This window comes from Poecilia reticulata, chromosome 5 (assembly GCF_904066995.2).
Source record: "Poecilia reticulata chromosome 5, P_reticulata-male-v2, whole genome shotgun sequence".
Taxonomy (NCBI): domain Eukaryota; kingdom Metazoa; phylum Chordata; class Actinopteri; order Cyprinodontiformes; family Poeciliidae; genus Poecilia; species Poecilia reticulata.
The window spans coordinates 23,105,568-23,127,274 of record NC_088834.1 but is presented as its reverse complement, the minus strand read 5'-3'; the positions used below and the strand labels follow the sequence as shown (position 1 = coordinate 23,127,274).

At 41.0% G+C, this 21,707-nt stretch overlaps 2 protein-coding genes and 1 long non-coding RNA gene across 4 annotated transcripts; all 3 read right to left on the bottom strand.

Moving 5' to 3' along the window:
- Positions 1–2,642: 2,642 nt before the first annotated feature.
- LOC145551732 (uncharacterized) lies at positions 2,643–3,525 on the bottom strand. The gene is made up of 2 exons (XR_014087619.1): positions 3,263–3,525; positions 2,643–3,169 (listed from the first exon to the last, which is right to left on the bottom strand). It is a non-coding gene; the product is annotated as an uncharacterized LOC145551732 (long non-coding RNA).
- A 2,952-nt stretch (positions 3,526–6,477) lies between these two features.
- On the bottom strand, positions 6,478–8,411 carry LOC103464960 (cytokine-like protein 1). The gene is made up of 4 exons (XM_008409398.3): positions 7,816–8,411; positions 7,682–7,726; positions 7,322–7,468; positions 6,478–7,228 (listed from the first exon to the last, which is right to left on the bottom strand). Exons 1-4 carry the CDS (start codon positions 7,960–7,962, stop codon positions 7,127–7,129), a joined length of 441 nt encoding a protein of 146 aa, XP_008407620.2. The 5' UTR covers positions 7,963–8,411; the 3' UTR covers positions 6,478–7,126.
- Positions 8,412–8,502: 91 nt separating this feature from the next.
- On the bottom strand, positions 8,503–21,103 carry LOC103464959 (limbin). 2 transcript variants are annotated; one of them, XM_008409396.3, is made up of 23 exons: positions 20,486–21,103; positions 20,300–20,375; positions 20,044–20,222; positions 19,880–19,936; positions 19,581–19,767; positions 19,380–19,480; positions 19,145–19,210; positions 18,910–19,044; positions 18,368–18,507; positions 17,955–18,279; positions 17,635–17,874; positions 16,920–17,095; positions 16,426–16,585; positions 16,118–16,294; positions 15,719–16,029; positions 15,031–15,205; positions 13,628–13,771; positions 13,281–13,508; positions 12,975–13,186; positions 12,447–12,534; positions 12,177–12,352; positions 9,273–9,374; positions 8,503–9,022 (listed from the first exon to the last, which is right to left on the bottom strand). In XM_008409396.3, exons 1-23 carry the CDS (start codon positions 20,705–20,707, stop codon positions 8,668–8,670), a joined length of 4,032 nt encoding a protein of 1,343 aa, XP_008407618.1. In that variant the 5' UTR covers positions 20,708–21,103; the 3' UTR covers positions 8,503–8,667. The 2 variants fall into 2 exon arrangements, with proteins under 2 accessions (XP_008407618.1, XP_008407617.1); XM_008409395.3 differs by having other exon boundaries at positions 17,952–18,279; positions 20,486–21,102.
- Positions 21,104–21,707: the final 604 nt, after the last annotated feature.

Genomic DNA, 21,707 nt, shown 5'->3' with positions numbered 1-21,707 from the left:
AAGTGATTTACATTTTAAACAGGTGTAAAAAGACAATAACAAAAAAAACATAAAAGTAGAGACAAAACACATTGAAAATCAAACAGCAAAAATCTAGTTAAAAGCTCCATGATTTGAGTTTTCTGTGTGTTTATTTAGGTTTCTGTGTTGGTTGAGTTTCTCTTGACTACCCTCTGAGTATTTAAATCCACCTGTTTCTCTTGTTTGCCGTCAGGTCCTCATCTGATGTCACTCTTTCTAGCTGAGTTACCAGTCACTACCTGTGTCTGAGCTCTTAGCCTTCTGCTCACCTGTGCTGCCTGGATTTAGTGCTTAATTCTTCATTAAACCATCATTTCCACTGCGTCTACCTCACCACTCTACTACTGCACAACATGACACTCCAGCTGGTTCATTTAAACACTTAACAGATTCAAAACAGCACCAAAAATGGAGGCAACACATTCCACAAACCTGGGTCCTTCTGTTCTAAATGGATCTCTTTCTGTCTAAAGATGTATTCTGGGGACCTTTGACAGACTTCGACCAGAATATGCAGCAGAGGATTAGGAATCCTTTCTAGAGTGTTGTCTATGGAGACGACTCTCTAGCAGTTCAGGGATACTGATGGTGGGTTTATTATAGGAGGAGGAGAGAATGATCCTTGCACCTGGGGCATCAGGGGAAGGTTTGGTTCTTTCAGAGAGAAGCAGAACTGATTGAGTGGGCATGTGGCAACACCAGCGGGGAGCAGAACTGCAGACAACATCAGTGGAGAAGGTGAGTTTTCCAAGCAAGTTAATGTCACGAGGAGGATGTTGCTCTAGAGGTCTAATATGAAAGCATTTTATGCACTAGTTTGACCTGGGAGACACAAAGTGAATAACTCAGATGTGGGCAGGGGATAACTCAAGGAAGTAAAACTGACCAGAGAACATAAAAGCTCAAGATAGAAAACACACTGAAGGGCCTGACTCCACATCACAGGCAGAGTGATCATCCAGCTGCTCCTTTTATCCACAGAGATCTTGATGATGAGAGGACTGGAAAGTGCCTTCTTCCTGTTATGTTAAGAACATTACAAAAAGCTAACATGGCTTCAGTAAGATGTATTTAAAATCAATCAGGGATAATATTTGCTGTATTTGTGGGAAATCTGAGCTCAAACACAAAGTAAAGATTACATTTCATTATATCAATAAACAAATCTAAAAATTTGAGATCTATGCCTAAGATTCACAAATTTATGGGATGCCCCTGGTGGCCTGGAGGCCATAAGCAGCAGCTTCATTTGCATATGCCTAGGGTCGATTCGGACTCCCATAGATCAAAATCATGACAAGAGGGAACCAGCAGATAAAAGCCATAAGCCATGTGTGTTAGTTTTGCCCAGAACAGACTCATACCTTCTCCCGTGAATCGAAATGCAATAACGCAGTTCCGCCAGCAGAGGCCAGCAAAGGATAGGACTGAAATCAACAATCACAATCACAATCACAGTCTCCCAAAGTTTAGGAGAACTTTGGGAAGGCAGAGTTCATAATGTCCATAAGTGGGATGTTGATAGACTCCTAAAAAAAAAAGAGCTGAAATTGAGAGGCATTTCAACAAAAGTTAAAAAGCTTATACGATTTTTTTGTTCTAAAAGATTTCTTCATTTTTTCCATGCAGGACAAATGTCAAACTATACCAAGCACTAAAGTTCAGGGCCGTGCAGAGACCACTAAAGGGGCAGGTGCTCAAAAAAAAAAAAAGGGCACATCCAACCGTATTTTAGGACAGAATATTAACAAAAAGGGGCTCAGCTTTCAAAGTTTAATAAACAATGATAAATTACAAAATTGTGAGATATACAATCAAAGCTAAGGAGAATCTCTACATAGAGCATACAACTATGCATATGTAAGATATTTTATTAGTAATTTCTTTCTGCAGGTCTATTTTGTTATAGGAAAGTATTGCAATATTCAAAACCACAATTTAGCAAGATATGTCTAGAAATGTCTAGACCACCAGACATATTTTGTATTTACATAATTACACTATAAAACAGCTGGCTGTTTGCTGCACTTGCAGTGGAGATGAAGACGGTCCATCCAGGAAAGCAGAGTTGCATCAAACTTTAACGTGGAACTGCAGAAAAAAGAAAAAAACTAAAACAAATATTTAATTGTTAATGAATGTCACCATGAGAAAAGCCTACTGAGTTTTGCTTAAAAAACTTTTTTAAACATTTAAATCACACATTTGTCTCATGAAGTGAATTTTTTTTTTGCAAAACAAACTTATTTGCGCATGTCAGAAATCTTTTCTTAATATTCAAAGGTTTTGTTTGTGACTCAAAGTTTTGCTTGTGATTCTCACATGATGTCGTGGGCAGGGCCCAAAATCGCAATAAAAGATTTCTGATGTGTGCAAATAAAAGTTTGTTTGGCAAGTAACTTTTTATGTTCACAAGACAAAAATTAGTTATTTAATTAAAAAGTTTTTTAAACAAAACGATTTGTTTTTTAAAAAAGAAATCATTACAATTCCAAAAGTTTTGATTACAGTTTTATTTTATTTAACTGAGGTTAGTTTTTTTTCCCCCATTGAATAATTGGGAAAAAGTTTTTTACTTCATACTCTGTGAACCAGACCCTAAACTTAAAGTCTGGGTTGAGTTTTTTTCCCCTTCATTAATGTCACTTTTATTACATTCATTACATCCATCATGGTAATTCAGGGTGAGTTATTTTTAATTCTAAATGAATATCCTTGTTGGACTTTTATTTAAGTGTTATTTTCCTTCAAGATACATTTACCTAACGCCAGAATAAATGAAATGTACATTATGCAGCAAAGGAAATTAGAAGATCGGACATATAACCATTATGGAGATGATCGGTTTTGGATGTGCCCTTATTGCATAATAAATACTAAAGAATGACTGATATCATTAAAGATAACAGGGGAGAAGCTTTTAGTTATCTAGCTTTGCTAGCAAAGTCGTTAGCTAGCAGCTAGCTTATAGCACACCAACAACAGCCTAATGTCTGCATGATAAAAATACTGAATCAATAGATAAGAACAGTTTCTCCTCACCTGGCTGTCTCCTCCTGCTCAGCAGTTCTTCAGAGAAAGGCAGACGCAGAGGCCTGTCAGTGTCTGTTGTATTTCATAACCTCTCTGCTTAAACCGCGACTCCGAGCTGAAGCAGAAACGATACTTCAACGTTTTCAGTCATCTGACAAGCAGCAAGTCTACTTCACTTTATTCACCAAAAACGGTTTTTTTTATTTACCATAATCTGGAACGTTCGCTACGTTGAGCTCCAGTTAGCCGCCTTAACGTCTCCGTCGCTAGAGGACCCAAATTTGGGTCCTCGGCGCTTGCCGCAACAAGATCAATTAAAAACACATGCTATACATTTATCAATATAGGCATATTGCATATCCACATAAAGGGAAAAAGCTCTTCTAAATGATAAGATCGATATTTTCTTCCTCAACAACACCCAGATTGAACACTAAGCAGATTAATAAAAAGAAACGCAATTAGACGCTAACGAGGCACACCCGGTAAAAAACGCAATAGTAAAAGAGCAAGGAGGCCCGATGTACAAAAACTATTAATCAGAGTAAAGCCGAAGCTCTGCGGTTTTTAACAATACTAGAGTCACCACGCTACGTGCAAAACTCAATGAACCAGCAGCTAAAGAAGACAAACAGAAATAGCTCATTTCACGAAGGTAAAATCAAAAATCCAGTCCTACCTTTGCCGTTTCGTGGTCATAATCCATATTAGAGTAAATATTTCCACCTGGTCCGATAATCCCTTTTCCCTGAGTACATCTCAAATGGTTTTTGGTTAGGCGCAGAGGCATTTCCGTGTTTTATGGGGATTGACGTTACGCCGGGTGAAAATTGGTCAATTTACGTCACATGCCTTTTTTTAGCTGTAATTGGTGAATAACTTTAGTTTCCGTATTAATGTCAACGCCCTCAGATTCTATTGGCTCTGACGGTTCGAACGACATGTCAATCGTCAAAATTGACCAATGGGTTCCCGAGAAACTGCCCCGCGTAGTTTTGAAAAAATGAATGGGGAATTGGGAGGTTTTACGCACAGAGCGCAGAGCGCAGCTATTGTAATGTAATTATGAGATATATTAGTTTTTACTTTGATCATATCATTTTGACAACTTAGTTTTCATTGCTATTTGCATTTTCATTGTTATATAATTCTATTTGAAGTGTTATTGTGAGTTAATCTGGTCCATTTTCAGTCTATTACAATTTGTCTATTTTTTTTCTCTTTTTATGAATGAATGCAATGTGGATTTTTCAAAAGAACCCCCAAAAACAATTATTAGATGTAATTACTTATTTATGATAAATAATAATTTATTATATGAAAAGAATAAATGATTAAAACAGACCCTACAGAAATAAAAACTAAGAAAGTTCAAATGGCACAAATTGTGCCAAAATGGCTCATTTGGAAGGTCCGCCTAGATTTTTATCTAGAAGCACCTCTCTAAAACTCATATGATTAACTTTTTTTTCATGAAACTTGGCACAGTAAAAGGTCAGATTGTGTACTGTTGTTGCTACTTTTTTTGGCTTTCACTGCATGTTTTGAAAGGAGCATTCATAGATTGAAGTGGTTTTTTTTAGGCGGAAATTGATTTTTTTCTTAATTTCTGCTGTTTATCATATTAATACACTTTCCTCAGTAACAGGCAGGATGGTTTTTAGAGTTGTAACATGTTCCCTAGGGTCTTGCCTTTGTTTTGATACCAAAACAATTAAAATAAACTCTGTAGTTCTTGAGATACATTCAATTCATTTTGGGCATGTTATTTTCAGCCATATTGCTCAAAAGGAGGCCATGTGCCGATCAGGTTTTAACTCACTGCGCGAGAGGCAACTGCGTCATGCGTCACGTGCAAAAAGGTCAAAGGTAACAAGGTGACCAGAGGGCGTTTTTTGTTGGACAAAAAAATAAAATAAAATAATAATAATTTTAGTACATGTTATGTGTCACAAGAGTGCTTAGAAAATAATAATACAATAAATAAATAAAAATTGACCAAAAGGGCACTTGGGGGCAAGGAGCAAAAAGGGCAGGTGCTCAAGCACCCCCAGCCACCCCCTCTGCACGTGCCTGCTAAAGTTAGTCTATTTTGGATCACTGGGTACCTTTTACAACCAGATGATTTAAAAGCAAAATAAAAAAAAAGAGCTGTTACACTTAAGAAGGTTTTGATGAGATTTTAATGGCCCCTGTTCACAAAATTGCAGATGCAACCATGCTTGTGTTTGTTTAAACCAGCCCCTGGTTAAACCTATCATTTACATCATTTAGTGTTAATTCATTGGTTTTTCCACTGTTTATTCAAAGACAGGAAGAATAAATGCAATCTGACTGATTTGTCGCCGGCATTTTAACACAGCTCTCACGTTCTTGCCAGAGCAACATGTTCCTCAAATGTAAACAACAGAAAATCTCCTTGAACTATTTTGTCAAACCAAACGCCTTTTGCTGTTTCTTTCATTGGTTTCACATTTTCCAAAGGAGAATTTGATCTTCTGTGCACCAAAACCTGATTTACACCTACACCTTAACCAGTCCGCTCCACTTATTGGTTGACCACAAGCCCCTGAGTGAGCTGATGAATAAAACACTCATGAGCTAAAGAAGATAAACACAGCAGCTATTTTAGAAAAAAAAAATCCAAGGAGAAATCTGCTGTTTTCTTAGTGTGGAGAAATCATCTCTCGGGGACCTGATACAACAATTTGGACAATATCCTGGCGAGAAAACCTTTTATTCTTGCACTTTAGCTCAGTACACAAACCAGCGCATTATCAGGAAACTTCAGTGAAAACTCTTTATCTCTGAGCTAAAATTAGCATAAATTGTAGCGCATGCTAGTGGGTGATGTCGTAGTGACTGGCACAAATACAAAGGGGTATGAAAAGTAACTAACTCAGCTGAGGGAGCAATAAAGTAAAGACTGAGTTATAAATGTAGTTATTTTTAATTGTTTGCGTATCAGATGAGAGTTGGTCATTTTGATTCTGTGCCGTTTTATAATTTTCTCCTTTTGTGCCAAACATTTTGGCAGCAAAAATAGGAGCTACATCCCACAAGTCTCTGGCGTACAGCTACTGAGTCTGAATCAATTTGTTTGTTTTGAAGTGATTTATGTGTGAGATTTTGTTTTACATAACAAAAACATCACATTTTAATGGAGGTGTGTACTTTAGAGATCCCCCCCCCTGCCAGCATGCCTAGGTTTGCCCATTTAGGGCCCCCTAAATGGGCAAACCCATGTGGGCCCACCACCATGTAGGGCCCATGTGGGCTGTGGCCCTACATGGGCAAACCTATGTGGGGCCACCGTGGAACCCGCGGACAAACCCATATGGGACCCATCTGGTCTGCCCTCCTTTTCCCCATATGGGGCCCACCTAGGCATGAACGATGGAAAGAACGCACGGACATGGAAACTGGTCGGAAAATAACTTTTTTTAATTACTTGAAAAAGAATAACAACCTCTACTGATTGCGAGTGTATACATGTTTATGTGAAAGGTCGTTGCCCTTCTTATTCACAATAACAAAGTAGCAGAAACATCACAGCTCCTTAGATGCTAAATCTATTCAAGAACATTCAGAGAGATACAAACAGTACAAGAAAGAGGAAAGAAACTCCATTTGTTCTCCAACATGTTCGGCGTCCATGTCGAAGCCCTCAAATGTTTGCAGGAGGCCACCCTGTAAACATCGCAGCTGTGTTACTGTGAAGCTCCCAGTAACACAGCCTATTCCACACAAACCTTTGATCAGCCCCGGTAAAGAAGCAGAGGTCAACGCTGCACACACAAGCACCTTGTACTGGTTTATTATTTGAAGGTTTTCATCGGCATGGCTGGTATTCAGCTAATTTCCTGTGGAAAGTTCTCCGCTTGCTGCTGGAATGTGACCACACGTGTCCCCCCCGACATGCAGCCGGTCGCCCGGCCCTCAGCCAGCGAACATGCAGGACGTTCAAACAGCCTCGTCTTCGGTGTTATATGCTTGCTTTTGCTGCTCTACATTTGGATACAATAGATTTTTTTACGAAGGTATATGTCTGTGTGAATGAGTGCGAGCCGTCTCATCTGTCCTCTTGCAGCAGCTGCAGTCTGTCTTCAGCCAGGTTTGGGCTGCTGCGTCCGGTGTCGATGGCCTCACAGTCGTCTGTGAAAAACACCAGGTCCTACGACGAAACAGCAGAAAAAAAACGCAAGTTTACGTTTGGTCGAGCTGCTCCGGCTAAAAAGTAGGGAAAACACAGCTGAGAGGCTCTCACTCGGTAACAGATTCTGGTGATGATGCTGTACAGGTTCTGGGTTTTCCGCTTCAACACGACCATTCTGGGCTTCTCCCTGCAGCTCTGGCTGGGATGGTTCAGCACCACGTAGAGAAAGTCACGCAGTTTGTTGGTGATGCATGCGTTCTAGAGAGATAATGGTATGTTTTTGAACTACAAACATCTTCATTTAGTTAGGTGTTTTAACCTTGATGCAAACAACCAAACAGTTTAATTGAACGTACGTCTCATCTGACAATCAATCATGTTCACCTGAAACAACCCATAATGCTATACGTACAAAAACAACGACAAAAAAAAAAAACACGGGTTTCCTCTATAGATGTTCTTCCAACTTACATGGACATCAATGTGGATGACAGGTAGAACTTCAGCACACGCTTTCTACAAACCAAACAACACAGCAATTAAGAATTAGACAAAGTCAAAGCCTGAGGTCTAACATGAACACTGCTGCAGTAAAGCGCTCTTACGGTACGGTAGAAAATGTGGATCTTGTCCAGCAGGGTCATGATCTCTTTGCTCAGGCTAAGCGCTCTGGAGTAGCAGGTCGGAGGAGTGCAGTCGCACTGAAGCACGACGCTGAAGAAGCAGAGGAGAGCCGTCAGTCCCAGCCTCATGTCTGTCAGCTCCAGAGAGGTCCGGCTGCCTGTACGGGGGAGTTCAACAAGAAGGCTGCAGAGAGAACGACTGCCTCCACTTTTAAGGATGGAGAGGGAGTTTAAAAAAAAAAAGAAAGAAAGAAAAATGAGGATGACGTGGAAGAACTGGAAGGCTCGGCAGGGAAAGAGAAAACAGATTGACTGCTGGAAAGGAAATCACAGAGGCTGTAGAAATGAGTTAATCTTACTCTGCAATGAGCAGATCCAATATTTTTTTTTAAGTCGCCGACTGTTCTGGTTCGTTAATGCAGACTATGGAGTACAGTCCATGCAGAAAACGAGACATAGTTCAGCGAAGGAGATAAGAGGTAGAGAATATGTTTTAAGAAACAAAAGTCAAAACTGGAGATTGTAATATTTCCAGCAAGGCTATTTAGTTCCATGACTGTTTATACCAAATCCATATCTACAAGCGTCACTGTTTGAACTGCATTACTGAACTAAATGAACACTTTCTGAAATGTTCCAGTGTCTAATGCAAATAAATGACATAAAGCGTAAAACGTCAGCTGCCTTTAATTGAAACTAAGCCTGATGCTGCATACATGATGAAAAGTACAAAAATATGCTCTTTCAGCTCCAAAGTAAAACTATGAATTTATTGGTGACTTTTTCTATACATGTTTTTACAACATAAACATTAGAAAAGGCACTGTGTTCGCCTCAGGTTGCAGGAGCAACTGAGCCTTTCTTGAAATTGAGAAAATTCCTCTTCTTTTTCCTTTCTGGGACGACAACAGAGTTGCTGGATTCAGGTGGATCCCGAAACACAAACAAGCGTTCTCCGGAGGCAAGGCTGCCCGCTGCACCGCAATCTGAGGTCACGCTTTCCCCTGCAAGGCAGTGCGCCGTTTCCTCCGCCGTGTCGCTCCGCAGCTGCGGAACGAGCGCGGCTGGCGTCAAAACATCCTGCGCGCCTCTGTCGTTAGCTAGCGACGACAGTCTGTCATCTCTGGGACGCAGGAGATGGGATCTAGGGAGCAGCTTTTCCACCGCGCTCCGCCTCTTTTCCTCCAGCCTGACAGAGTTGGAAGACAAAGGAGCTGCTGTTAGCTGGGTCGGAGTGTTTCTGTGCTTACCTCATGCCTTTGCGGCCACTGGCGCCAAGCCACAAACATTCCTCTGATCAAAGCCGTGTTTCACTTTAATTTGGGATTTGTCGATGATGTTGGCGAACCACCGATCCATAAGTTATTCTCTGCGGTAGCTGAACATCAGGCCTGCATTTAAAAGCAAAGCTGATGATCACAGAAACGTGCTGAACCCACCTCTCTCTTTCCACAGCGCCATTTGGCGTATTAACGATGGTTTTCCGCACCGCAATTTCTCTCAGCCTGACAGGAACGGCTCTGTTCTGCTCCCCGGCACAGCTGCGGAAAAAAGCATTGTCGTCTTAAAGCAACTCAATGGCTTCAGACCAAAGAACCGTAAAGTCACGTCTCTACCGACAGACGCCTTCCCCCCACCCTCCCCACAAAGCAGTGTTCTCATTCAGAGATGACTTCGGGGTAGGCCTCTTAATAAAGTAAAAACATTCAGTTCGCTTCACACTGCTAGAGTGAGGCGTGAACTGCATGATGCAAAACTCAAACTCTGAGAGCATAAAAGAAGACATGAGTGAAGCTTTTCTTGTCCACGGCCCAGTGGAATAAAAGTATTTTATTGGGCTCTCATGTGAAAATCACTGCAACAGACTGTCTTCATGAATCAGACTAACTAGTAAACAGATTCAACCTGTGAGGGATTTAACCTCATCTTAAATGCAGCTGTTCTCTGAAGGCTTCGCGGGTTGTTCAGGGAACATTAGTGAACAAGCAGCATTGAGAAGACCAAGGAGCACAGCAAGCAGGTCAGGGAGAACGTTTTGGGGGATTTTAAAGCAGATTATGAAACAATATAACTTCTCTTCTCACAGAGAACATTTGCATTGCTCAGATTCAATCTGAACGAGTCAACGGGAATAATAAAAAAAATAAAAAAATAAATAAATCTGAATCAGCATAAGTTGAAATCCATGTGCTGGTTTGGAAATGATTGTCACTAAAACACAGCTGAATTTAATATTTTGAAACTTAATTTGATTTGAAACAGTAGATTTTTCTACTTCACCTTCTTGAAAGATGAAATAAAAAAAGTAACTGAGTGCAGACTGACTGAACTGTGTTGGGCTTCAAGGAACGTAGAGTATTTTGAGTTGGAATGGGACACAAATGAAGTTGTCAGATATCATTCGTCATGTCAAAGGAGCTGCAACCAAACTTTTAAGTTGATGCTAAGCAATCTACATGTATAAGAGGAAGAGTGATGTAAACAAATGCTAAGTTAGAAATGCTAAGTTAGCACAGTTTATCCCGGGTTAGAGTCAATTTTTAAAAGCATTTACGCAAGTTTTGCCAATCAGTTTTAATCTGAGCAAAGAAAATTTAAATACAACCTAATTTCAGTTTGATTCAGCAGGGGGATCAGCACATGTCATAATGTGACACCATCTGGATCTCTTCTTGATTTCTTGTACATCTTTCTCACTCGGTTCTGAACCCTACTGATCACGTCATCTCTCTTTAGCAGGAGTATAAAAGAAAAGACGATTTTTATGTAAAACTTTGAAAAGAAGAAAGACCTTGAAAGGGAAAACGACACTGCGTGGCTTTCCAGACACAATATTTTCTGTTGGATTACTAAGCAACCTCCTGCTGGAGGCATTCCTCGTCAGCAAGGCGAGCCAAACGCAGCAGGAGACAGAAAACAGTGTTCCAGGCTATTAGGATAAGAGAGGGAAGCGAAATGAAAAGTAAAATCGTTTATCTCTTCATCTTAGTTCAGGGGAAGCAGACTGCGGTGAAGTTATATAAATTAAAGATCTCACTTGGAGATTGTTGTGCTTCAACAAGCTTCCATTAGAAAACTATTTTAACGAATTTGCTAGGAACAGAAGCAACACGAAGCAGCTGATTCATCCAAAGATGTGTGCTAGCTTGTGCTAATTTGTTGGTCACCAAAAGGGCTGAAAGAAACAACTGGCTCTGTTTTCAGTAGGAAAACTGCTTTAAACTCCTCCACAGATTTCTCATGCAGTTTAAACATTACAATATGCTTCGTTAATTTTATATCATGTTCGTTTGACAAGGCCTCCAGATAAGACTCAGTTTATGAATGATAACCATTTGTTTTTGTTTTAGAAGATGGTAAAATGACTTTTTATGAAATTAGAGAAATACTCCAAAGGCTACTGAAGCAAAACTGATTATTTTCTGGGTTAAGCAGAAGATCATTCACTGCCCTATATTGCTTTTGTTAACTTAAAGTAATACTGGTACAACCTGTATTTGCAGCAAGACAGTTCTGAGTTGCTGAATAACAACCTCCAGAACTTCATTATCATATCATTATATTTTTCAAAATTAAGGTCATATTGTCCACATATTTTGGACTTAATTTTCTTTTTTCAGTCTTCCAACTGAAAACAGTTCCAACAGTTGTTAATTTCAATCCATTCTTAACAAATATTCCTCAAGAAATGATCAACAAAAGTCTCTAGATACAGGTGTAGAGCCATGAACTGGTGGTCTTCACACTTTTTCGGTGTAGAGAAAGCAAAAGAAAACACTTCTACCCACTTTCCATCAAAGAATAAAATAAGTTGATGATTTTAAATTCATTCCAGGAGGTTCAGTGTGTTAACGTGTACACTAACCCAGTTTAACACCCTCTTGCCAACCCTGAAAAAGTTTATTAAAAAAAAAAAAAAAAACAACCTCAAAAACAAACAATCAAGCGGAGAGATTTAACTGGTTAGATGTCATCTGAGACGGGTTCTGATAAGTAAGACTACTTTCAAAAGGCACTGACTGATGTGAAAGAAAGTTAAAATGTTTGGAGTTTCTGTTTAAATTGACAGAATGGTTTCTGTTTGTGACACGCAACACAGACGTAGACATAGATTTGGTGAGCAAAGGTTGTTCTTAAGGGAGAAAAACAAAGAATTTCTCTGGAGTTGTCTAATCATATCAGATTGCCAGAAAAAATCTAAAAAGTTTTTTTTTTTTAACCACTCACTATAAATCAAACCTGTTCTCATCATGCGACCCAATACAGTAAATCCTTAAAGGAGGTGACCCAAACGAGGCTTTGGTCATCTTTGCCAGATAATAAACCACGGACTCTCTCCTTACCCGGAGCGCTCTTGCTCTGCAAAAGCAGAAGCGGGACGTCGTTTGCGGCAGAGCGCGTCGCTGAGCGAGAGAAGCTCACTCTCAGGCAGACTTGGGAGGAGGAGACGCAGGACCTCCAGGAGAACGTCGTTGGAGACGCGACTCTGCTTCACCAGCTGGGAGGCGAACTCCAGGTCCTGCCAAGTACAGACTCTCTTTACGCTCTGTTAACCGTCGGCAGGATTTCCACCGTGTATTTGGTATAGAAATTAACAGGGAATAAAGTCCGACCTGGTCACAGTTTGAGTAAAGCCTTTTGAGCTCGATTTGTTCTTTTAATTCTTCCTTGACTTGATTGCTGGTGGAAATCTCTTGAAACCTGAAGAGAAGAACAGTTTCAACACCGGGAATGTCTAAAGCCTCAGTTGACCCCTAAACCGTTTTATCAAACATTGTTTCTATAAAAACATCCAATCACAAGGAAACCAGTAAGATACATTTTTTAAACATAAAAATAAAGGGGAAAAAATACACAGACAGTTGAATGCTAATTTAAAACAAGTGAATAATTAAAACCAAAACTTCCTGAGTAAGCTACTCTAAAAGATGAATGTTTTCAGTCCTGATAAAAGAACCAGATGGATTTTGATAGTTACTAGGGGAACGGTATTTGCCTTACAAAACCAAGTCCACTGTAAAGTTTAGAGAAGAAGAGCTTAATGAGGCGTACAGACTGGGTGTGTTTAACGTAAGTTTATTTGTTGCAGTTTGGGGGGTGGGGGGTGAAAGACATTTAGAAGTTTTAGCTCGATGGCTCACCTTTCAAACGTCAAAGCAACAACCTGCTCAGACTTGTGAAGCGCGTCCTGAAGGATGGACGTCATGCTGCAGTCGGGCTGGACCTCGAACACGTCATCTTCCTCTCTGGCCTCCTCTCCCTCAAAGACGGTCTGGATCTTGTGTGACGGTACACCCAGCCTGTCCAGCTCTGTCCTCTCCGACTGAAGCTGCTGTTCTGCTTCTTCTAGGCTCTTTTTGCAAGATTTGCAAAAATTAAAAAACCCCCTTCAGTTTAAAAGGCATACGAAGAGACAATGGACGATTCTCGAGACAAGATCTACCTACCAAGCAGTGGCTGTGTATACTCTGAGCCACATCCTGCAGTTCTGAGATATTTCTCTCCCGGAGCTGTTGGATGAGCTGGCTTTGCAGGGTGACCATGGCCTTGGACGTCTCCAGCACTCTGGTCCAGCGCTCAGCCTTCTGGAAGACGATTGTAGCCATCTGCATTGCCAGGTTGTCTGCCTGACAGAGCAGATAGTCTTCCCTCTCCCTCTGCATCTCCTCCATCACCTGCCAAAAATCCCAAACAATGAATTTCATGGGCTGGTTTGATTATAGAGAATTTATTGAAAAATGTTAACTCCGACTGGACTAGTTGTAAAAGTGCCTGGAAAGGAATCAAACACTACCTTGTTCATAACACTGTTCTCCATCTGCCTTTCTTTCTCAAACAGATCAATCCTGTCCTGGAGCCGTTTTTGGAAACGCACCACCTCAGATGTATCTGCTTTCTTTCTGGCCTCTGTGCTTTTCCCCTTGGATTGCATATTTTCCTAAAAATAATAAAACAAAAACCCCAACAGAAACCACAAGTATTGTTGTGAAACAACTCCAGGTAGAGGGTTATGTTGTGATTAGAAATGAAACCACCCTATAAGTCACGTCTAATTTCTTAACTACATGGAGTCATCCAGAAGCCATGTTCTAATAGGCTGCAGCTGTCTTGTGCTCCCAGCGTACACCGCTCACCATTCCTCATGTATTTAAAGCAGCATGAGCCAGAATCGTCTTTTCATGTAGTCCAAGTGATGTGGTTTAATGGAAAATATCGAGGAATAATTGGATATATATAGTTGAGTTTGGAAGTTACAGCTAACGAAAAGGACTATAGAAATTTAAATGTAAGAAAACTACGACATTAAGGTGCACATTATAGTTTCTGCCCGAGTTCCGATCAGCGTTGTTGCTCCAGGACTCTTATTTCTCCAAACAACCTTGTCACTAAAATGCTTTATTTTAGTGAGCCATGCAGGAACTGCACAAGACTTGCTTTTCTTCACACAATAAGTTTTTTCTTGTACTGCATTTCCCTGCAGAGGACATCACTTAAACCCTATCAGTCCATTTAGTAGTTCACCCACAACAACTTATATGACCCTAAATGTTCACTGCAAGTTCCTGTCACACACATGGTGGACATAAAGGGATGTTGAAATAGTGGTATACAAACAGCTGCAGTTAAATGTTCTCTGCTTCATTTGGCTCAGACACAAGGAAAAAAATCTAATGATCTACATCATTGTTTACTGAAGGCGGGGGAACCATGAAGGACCAAATTTGGAGAGAATCTGTTAGAATTTCACCCACTTTCGTTGCTTAAGCAATCAGATCTTGGTGATGGAGTTGTTTACTCCAAACTTTTATTCTGTGGCTTTGCACACATTCAATTATTGTAGTTTATCTTTGTCAAGTTAAAACAAAAAAAATCTGTTTCATGTTTTCCAAAAGAGATTTTTATAGGGAGCTTCTACAAACTCTACATCTGTTTCACTCTGGATGAAAGTATAATTTCTGGTTGGAAATCCAGACTCAAAAAACTTTTTGTCTTTCAGAAACACTAACTCGTGCTATTTATTTGTCACATTCCTTAAAGTTTTTTTTAAGTCCTCTGTCTCTAAGACACTGAAACGTGTTGGGCACACTTGTTTGATTTTATATTTTGAGAAAACAGAGGTCACTAGAGTCAACGATTTTTAACTGGGTCTGTAGAAGCGAATAAACTGATATCTGTAATATGTGATTATCTATTCACCATCTCCTCTTCGCTCTTTGCTCTCCATTCAGCCAGAGCAGCATGGAGTTTAGTTCTGGAGACGGCGTGGGGAAGCACCAGACAGCGGTCTATTACAGACAGACTCTTCTGAAACTCCAGCTTCATCCTGAGCCGGTCGTCCTCAGACAGCGTCAGCTGAGACGAACACAGACACCTAAGTGGGAAAGTTGGAAATGAACAGGAAACTTTATACATACAAGGTAAGAGCTTTCTTGACAACTGAGCTGAATAATGGCAAATAATGATATTTCCATTATTCATTGTTTTAGCCAGTCAATCATCTAGTTTCAGCCCCTTCAGTAGTTACTGGAGAATTTCTCAACATGCAATGTGGAAAACAGGGATTCAGATTGTGACAATGGAAAATCTATCAAACAAAACACTCGGGTTGCACTGATTGCAGTTTTCTGGCCGATCGCTGATTACCAACTGGCATGGCCTGGTGGGCGGGGCTAATAGTTAATTTTTAGACCTTGCCGAGGTTGATGAGATCGGGGAATAAGATCGGCTTCACATGTAATTATCAACCGATCACCAATCTCCCAAAATTAAGGGAATTGGCACCGACAAATCAGTGCACTCCTACAAAATAATGCTCTTCTTTACTTCCTTTAATGCAGCTTTTCCTATATTTGGATTTCATGACGCATGTTATCGCATTGCTGACCGAAAGAAATCTCTCCAGTGAGCCCTGAGCTCCTTCTGTTCCTGCAGCTCCTGCTCCATGCCTTCCTGCAGAGACTGCCTGGTGCAGCTGAGGGTGCGCAGCGCCGCCTTGCCTTCCTGATGAAGCCTCTCCTGGCCCTGCAGAAGAGTACCGCCCCCTTGCCCAGCAGACTTGCCAGGCCCCGCCTCGGGTTCCACCTGCAGCACGGGGTGTTTGGCACCCGGCGGCAGCAGTGTCAGCACGGCCTGAGCCGCGGCAGGCTGGATGGCTTTCACATCAGCCATCACTCCCTGGATCCCTCGCATTGTCACCTAAAGAGAAAGCAGAAGATGAACCACAGAGGTTCATATTTCAGCATCCAGCTCGATTATATCACGCCGTCGGCTGTCGGAGGGGCACCTTGCGGATGTCGGCAGCAGCCTCCTCATCCAGACTGTTGATGAGCTCTGCAAGCTCCAGGCTGTGAGCGGTCAGTAAGTTCTGCCAACACTGCAGATGGTGCACTTCGTCCATCTTCTCTTCCAGACTTTTGGTGATGCTGGACAAATCCCTCTGTCTCTGCTTGTGGACCCTCAACTGGAAAGGAGGAAACGGGGAGATTACTAACAATGCAATTTTAGTTTAGAAACGTTTTTTTTAACGACCGGTCTCCCTGTCTGTGCCAGAACGAACTGACTTAATGAAGTAACTTCATTTCATCTCCTCACCATGTTCGAGATGAGCTCTCTCCTCTTATTGATCAGTCCACAGTGCATCGCTCTCTTCTCCTGGTTCAGGGTCTCATCCAGTCTTTGCCTCACCATGACGACGTCTTTCTGGGCCTTTTCTTGCAGCTGGTCCAGCTGCTCTGAAGGTACAGCGCTCCCCCTGGTGGTCAATGCAAGCAACAACTTCAAATAATGTCAGCGATCCACAGTGATTTTAATGTACGGTAGAAAGTAAGGATTCTACGATACATGTTAGAGATGACACAACTGTTGTGTGGGACACAAGTAAATGCAAAATACGACAGAAAAGGATTTCCAGGAGTTTCATCGGCTCTCTAATGAAACAAGTTGTGGGCGTCTTTGCAACTCTAAGTATAAAAATGATGACATTCGCTCAAATGTCATGTTGGTTGATTTGAGAAGTATCTGAACGTTGTGTTGAGTGAACATGCTGGTGTTAACGGGACAGGGGATGAATGGGCTGCGGTGCCGACCTCTTGATGTGGGAGAACCAGCTGTCCAGGTTGCTGGAGGCGCTGGAGAACGTTTCGGAGATCAGGTCCTCCAGGCTGTGCAGGCTGTGCACCAGGAACTTCCTCTGAGCGCTGCGTTCAGCCAGGACGTACCGCTGATTGGCAACAACCACATCCAGCACTTCCTCCAGCTGATCCTGGTCAGAAAGTTACATAATTCTGCAATGAATTAATAAAATAACATTTTGTAAATGTGATATACATCCATGGTTTCTTCTTCTGTACAATTTTGAAGCCATCTCACAAAGATTCAGAAATCTGTGAATTTGCGGTGCCATGCCCTGGTGGAGACTTTTTTTCTTCATGTTTTTAAATTCCTGATTGTTTTCATTCAAATTTTTACTGTTTAAAAAAAAATTGAATATAAAGAAAGCTTCCTAATGGATCCCAGGTTCATAACATATTCATGTTCAATTGCCATTTCACGAGAGGCAAAATGCTTACGAAACTCAAAGTGTAGGGCTGAAGCAATCAGATTCATCGTGATGAATCTGATTGTAGAAATCGACAATTAAAAAAGGAGGAAAAGGAGTTGAATTAACTCTCCATTTGTATTTTGTAATACGTTTCTTAACTTGCATAAAATAAGCTTAAGTTGTTAAATGAAAAATCTGCAGAAGGTTGACTAATCGTCAGCATAATCAATAGAATAATCGATTGCTAACATGATGTTCACCTGACAAGCGAAGTACTCATGCTGCAGTCTCTTTGCTGTGCTCTTCTCCAACTCGCCCATCCTCATGGCCTCCTCCAGCTCTTCTGAGAAGATCTTGTGCAGCTCCACCCGCCGCCACTCGATGATCTCTCTCTGGACTTTCGCTGAAGCATCTTCATGCCGGACCAAGAGGACGCGGCGAAGGTGACTCTGGCTCTGCTTGTGTAGCTTCTCCAGGAGGCGGCTGCATTGGAGAAACTCCTGGGAACGTCACAGACGAAAGGTCAGCGAACGGGGTCATTTTAAGGGCACTTCTTCCGACCGAAACACGTTCTCACCACCTGCTGGTCCGCGTGCTGACGAAGTCTCTCGACCTGGGCCTTTTCAGCTGCTTGCTCCTGATGCTCCGCCTCCATCTCTTCGTGCGTTTCCAGGTTGCACCGTCCGGCCAGGGCAGCCATGCGGGCGCCACGTTCCTCCTTCAGGCGGCCCTCCATTCCGAGCAGCTGCCCGTGAACCACACTGAGCAGCCTCTGCTGGGCCTGGGCGCTGATCTGGGCCCGTGACCGCAGCCCCCCTAGCAAGCAGGACATCAGGTCTTTGTACATCTGAATGCGGGTGGCCTCCAGGTTACTGGAGGCTTGCAGCAGGGAAGACGTTTCAAGGCTTTCAGGAAGAAGACAGAAAAAAGTAAAGCAGTTTGGTTATCCTCAGAGTTAAATTGAGGGTTTTAATAAGAGATTGGTTTACTGACTTATCCAGAGCTTGGTACATGTTCTGTGGATCCTCCAGCACCATGACGTCCACCATCTTGTCCTCAAATGCAGCCTCGTCTTTGATTGTCTCACTCATGCTGGACTCTGCATACTCGGGGTCCAAATGGCATCTGATTCTCTGCAGAACAAAATTCAGCAAGTGCATGAATAATAAATCACACATTCACAGAAAATAAATACAAACATATGTGTATTTTAAAAGTACATACAAAAAATAAATACTTACAGCTGAAACACCATATTTGCATCTTTTGGAATATTTACAAAAGACTGGTTACAAGGTTACAAACCAAAATACTTGGCACAAGTCATGCTATTTAAAAGTCAATAACTCTTAATGTTAGTCGAGAAAACAGTTTTTTTTCAGATTTTACCTTTAATCTATATACCAGTATATATATATATATATATATATATATATATATATATATATATATATATATATATATATATATATTTTTTTGTTTTTTTTTTTTTACAAATGAATGAATAACTTATCCATATCTTAGAATTTTGATACCTTTTGCTGAAAAAGGCAAAATCTTTCCCTGGAACTGGTGAATTTAATGGCGAGTACCCCCAGCAACAGCAGCACCAGTGTGATGAAGAAACCAGCAACGAATCCAGCAAAATGGACTCCATGGTTGGGATAAATCTGGAAATAGTTTCAACAGAACAAGATTTCTTAATCTCATGAAAGAGAAAACTTAAAGAACGTTCATAAACAAATGCTTAATTATGCAAGAAAGACTTACCCTATCAGTTGAATTTACTGTCAGTGTCAGATTGGCCCTCTGTGGCCCAAACATACTGACGTCATTCTGTGGGGTAAAAAGGACAAAACCCAGAAAACACACTTGGTAAGATTGCAGTGAATAATCCTACTATCTTACTCTGAACAAATTTTGAGATTTTGAAAGAGTTGGTTTGGCAAAGGTATTAGGTAGATTAAATAAAATATGATTAAACAGAAGGAGGAAAAAAATTCACCTGTGATGCATTGGAGAAGGTCAGGAAAGCAGGAAGATCAAGGAGCTCATTCTTGTGACTCCTTACGTGAGCGGTGTAATTAACCACAACACGAGATCCGGCTAAATCAACAAAATCCAAATCAATTTCTGGATCCCAGAAAATACAACGTTTTAAATGTTAGTTAATAATACTATAGAACATTCTGATGCAGTTACACACCCAGCAGTGAATCGATAGCAAATGTCTGGTAGCCTCTTTCGACGACCCTGCCTTCAGTTTTGATGGGTTTGATCCCAGATATGGAGTCTCGTACGGCCACCTGAGACAGGTTGGTCCCGCCCTGGGGGCTCAGATTGTGGATCAGCAGGAAGAACGTCAACTGGGGGGGATCGGTGTCGGGCTTCACCTAGGTCGAGTTGATTGACAACAAAAGGTATGTCTTTTTCTACCAACAAAGTTCATGGACAAGCAAAAGAACACAAAGTTTTCCAAATTTATAATGCACACGGCTGATGTACCTGGGCGCACTTATAAAATCTAACCTCGAAGAAGAATGGAGGTGCAACATTCTGAACCTGTGGAACCAATAAAAACAATAATAATAATAATAATTTCTGACTATTTCTAAAAACATGTCAAAATTATTCCAATAAGCGTAACATTCAGATCAGAAACAGACGACCTGAGGAGGAGGCTGGTGTGGGGTGTGTCTGATGAGTGTGCTTCTGCTCTTTCTGAGGTGCAACATGTTTGAAACGTAGCTAAAGGAGGAGTAAATGGAGTGTCCCCAGGGCCCTAGGGGAGCCGACGACGAAGGTGGGCCCCATCCATAAACAGACAGGAGCCCGTTGTCCATTTTACCTAAAGAGAGACCAGGAGAGACCTGTATTTACAAAAGTATAAAGAGTCAGCATGTGTCTGCTATTGTTAACACAAACCATTAATCCTGAGCATCGCCAGGCCGGCTGACGTTCCTTCTTGGTCTTGATGCTTTGCATGAAGGGTGCAAAGGTTCTGCCAATGGGAAAAAATACTATTATACATTAATTGAGAAAATTTGTAGCTAAAAGAACAGAAAAACCCTTCATGGAAACAAACAAATGACAACAAGCTAAGTTACTTACGCCATATTTCCCTGAGGTAAAAGGTGTCGTGTCCCATTTTGTACCCACAGAGGTACCGTTATAGCAATAATGTTCATCATTGTCCTCGGTGACACCGTCGCACAGTTTCACGTCGTGACCGCAGCCAACATTCAAAAAGAGCGAAAACAAACACAAAACTTTGATATGAAAGAAAAACGAGCATAATGTCCGCCTTTGTGCGATTAAGTGTACCCGAAACATCCGTAATTTAGTGAGCTACCAGCGCCTAGCTAACTGTCCGTCTTGTTTCTGCATTGTGCCGCGGCTAAAATCTTCTAAATATTTATTTGACTTTGCTTTATTCGCAATAAATGTATGAGGGTGTGTAGCGCACAAGAACATCGTTCCTGGTTGTCTTAATCTAACGACGCAGCATGGTAATAGACACACAGTTTACAGCAGACTTCTTCGCCGAGGACAAAATTATAGTTGTAAAAAAAATGTCTGGAAAAGTTGGAAAAGATGAAAAAACAGACTACTCCTTTAAGAATTACAAAACAACGAAGTACACCATAAAGCTTCCTGTTAAGCCTTTCAAAATAAAACAAATTCTTGCATTGATGGTCCCCATGGGCTTTCTTTTCTAATGTCCAAAAAAAAAAAAAAAATCCTTTGAATATGCTTATTTGTTTTTAAATCTTAAACGGTGTCAAAATCTTCAGCTGAGTCTTAGTATTTACGATTATCTAAAATGCTCCAGGTGCTCAAACTAATTAAAAAGACGTAAATAGCCTTTTAATTATTCTGGGATTAAAAGCCCTAATCAGATTCCAATTTCAGAGTCATCTACTTTTGAAGTGTACAGCTAATGCCTATAAGGCTTGTACTGCATATACAAAAGGTGGATAATTTCTCTCAATGAATGAAACACAAATAGAAAATAGAAAACCTACATGGCATCACAAAGTGCCACAATTCATAAAATATGAAATCATTAATGACTTACTTTATTCTGTGAAAAATCGAAAATATTTTGGAAAATATGAATATATAATATATCATGATTTAAATTTTTTTTTCACACCTATGCTGCCCTGAGCAGAAAGCCATATCCATCCATCCATCCATCCATCCATCCATCCATCCATCCATCCATCCATCCATCCATCCATCCATCCATCCATCCATCCATCCATCCATCCATCCATCCATCCATCCATCCATCCATCCATCCATCCATCCATCCATCCATCCATCATCT

Excerpts from the sequence above, each read along its gene's own strand:
- LOC103464960 (XM_008409398.3), bottom strand. The coding sequence starts at position 7,962 with ATGAGGCTGGGACTGACGGCTCTCCTCTGCTTCTTCAGCGTCGTGCTT. Across the intron at positions 7,727-7,815 it reads TCCACATTTTCTACCGTACC|AAAGCGTGTGCTGAAGTTCT; the intron begins GTAAGAGCGCTT and ends TTTGGTTTGTAG. Across the intron at positions 7,229-7,321 it reads TCACCAGAATCTGTTACCGA|GACCTGGTGTTTTTCACAGA; the intron begins GTGAGAGCCTCT and ends GTTTCGTCGTAG.
- LOC103464959 (XM_008409395.3), bottom strand. The coding sequence starts at position 20,707 with ATGTTTCGGGTACACTTAATCGCACAAAGGCGGACATTATGCTCGTTT. Across the intron at positions 13,509-13,627 it reads AGAACAGTGTTATGAACAAG|GTGATGGAGGAGATGCAGAG; the intron begins GTAGTGTTTGAT and ends GATTTTTGGCAG. Across the intron at positions 12,353-12,446 it reads TTTACTCAAACTGTGACCAG|GACCTGGAGTTCGCCTCCCA; the intron begins GTCGGACTTTAT and ends TGTACTTGGCAG.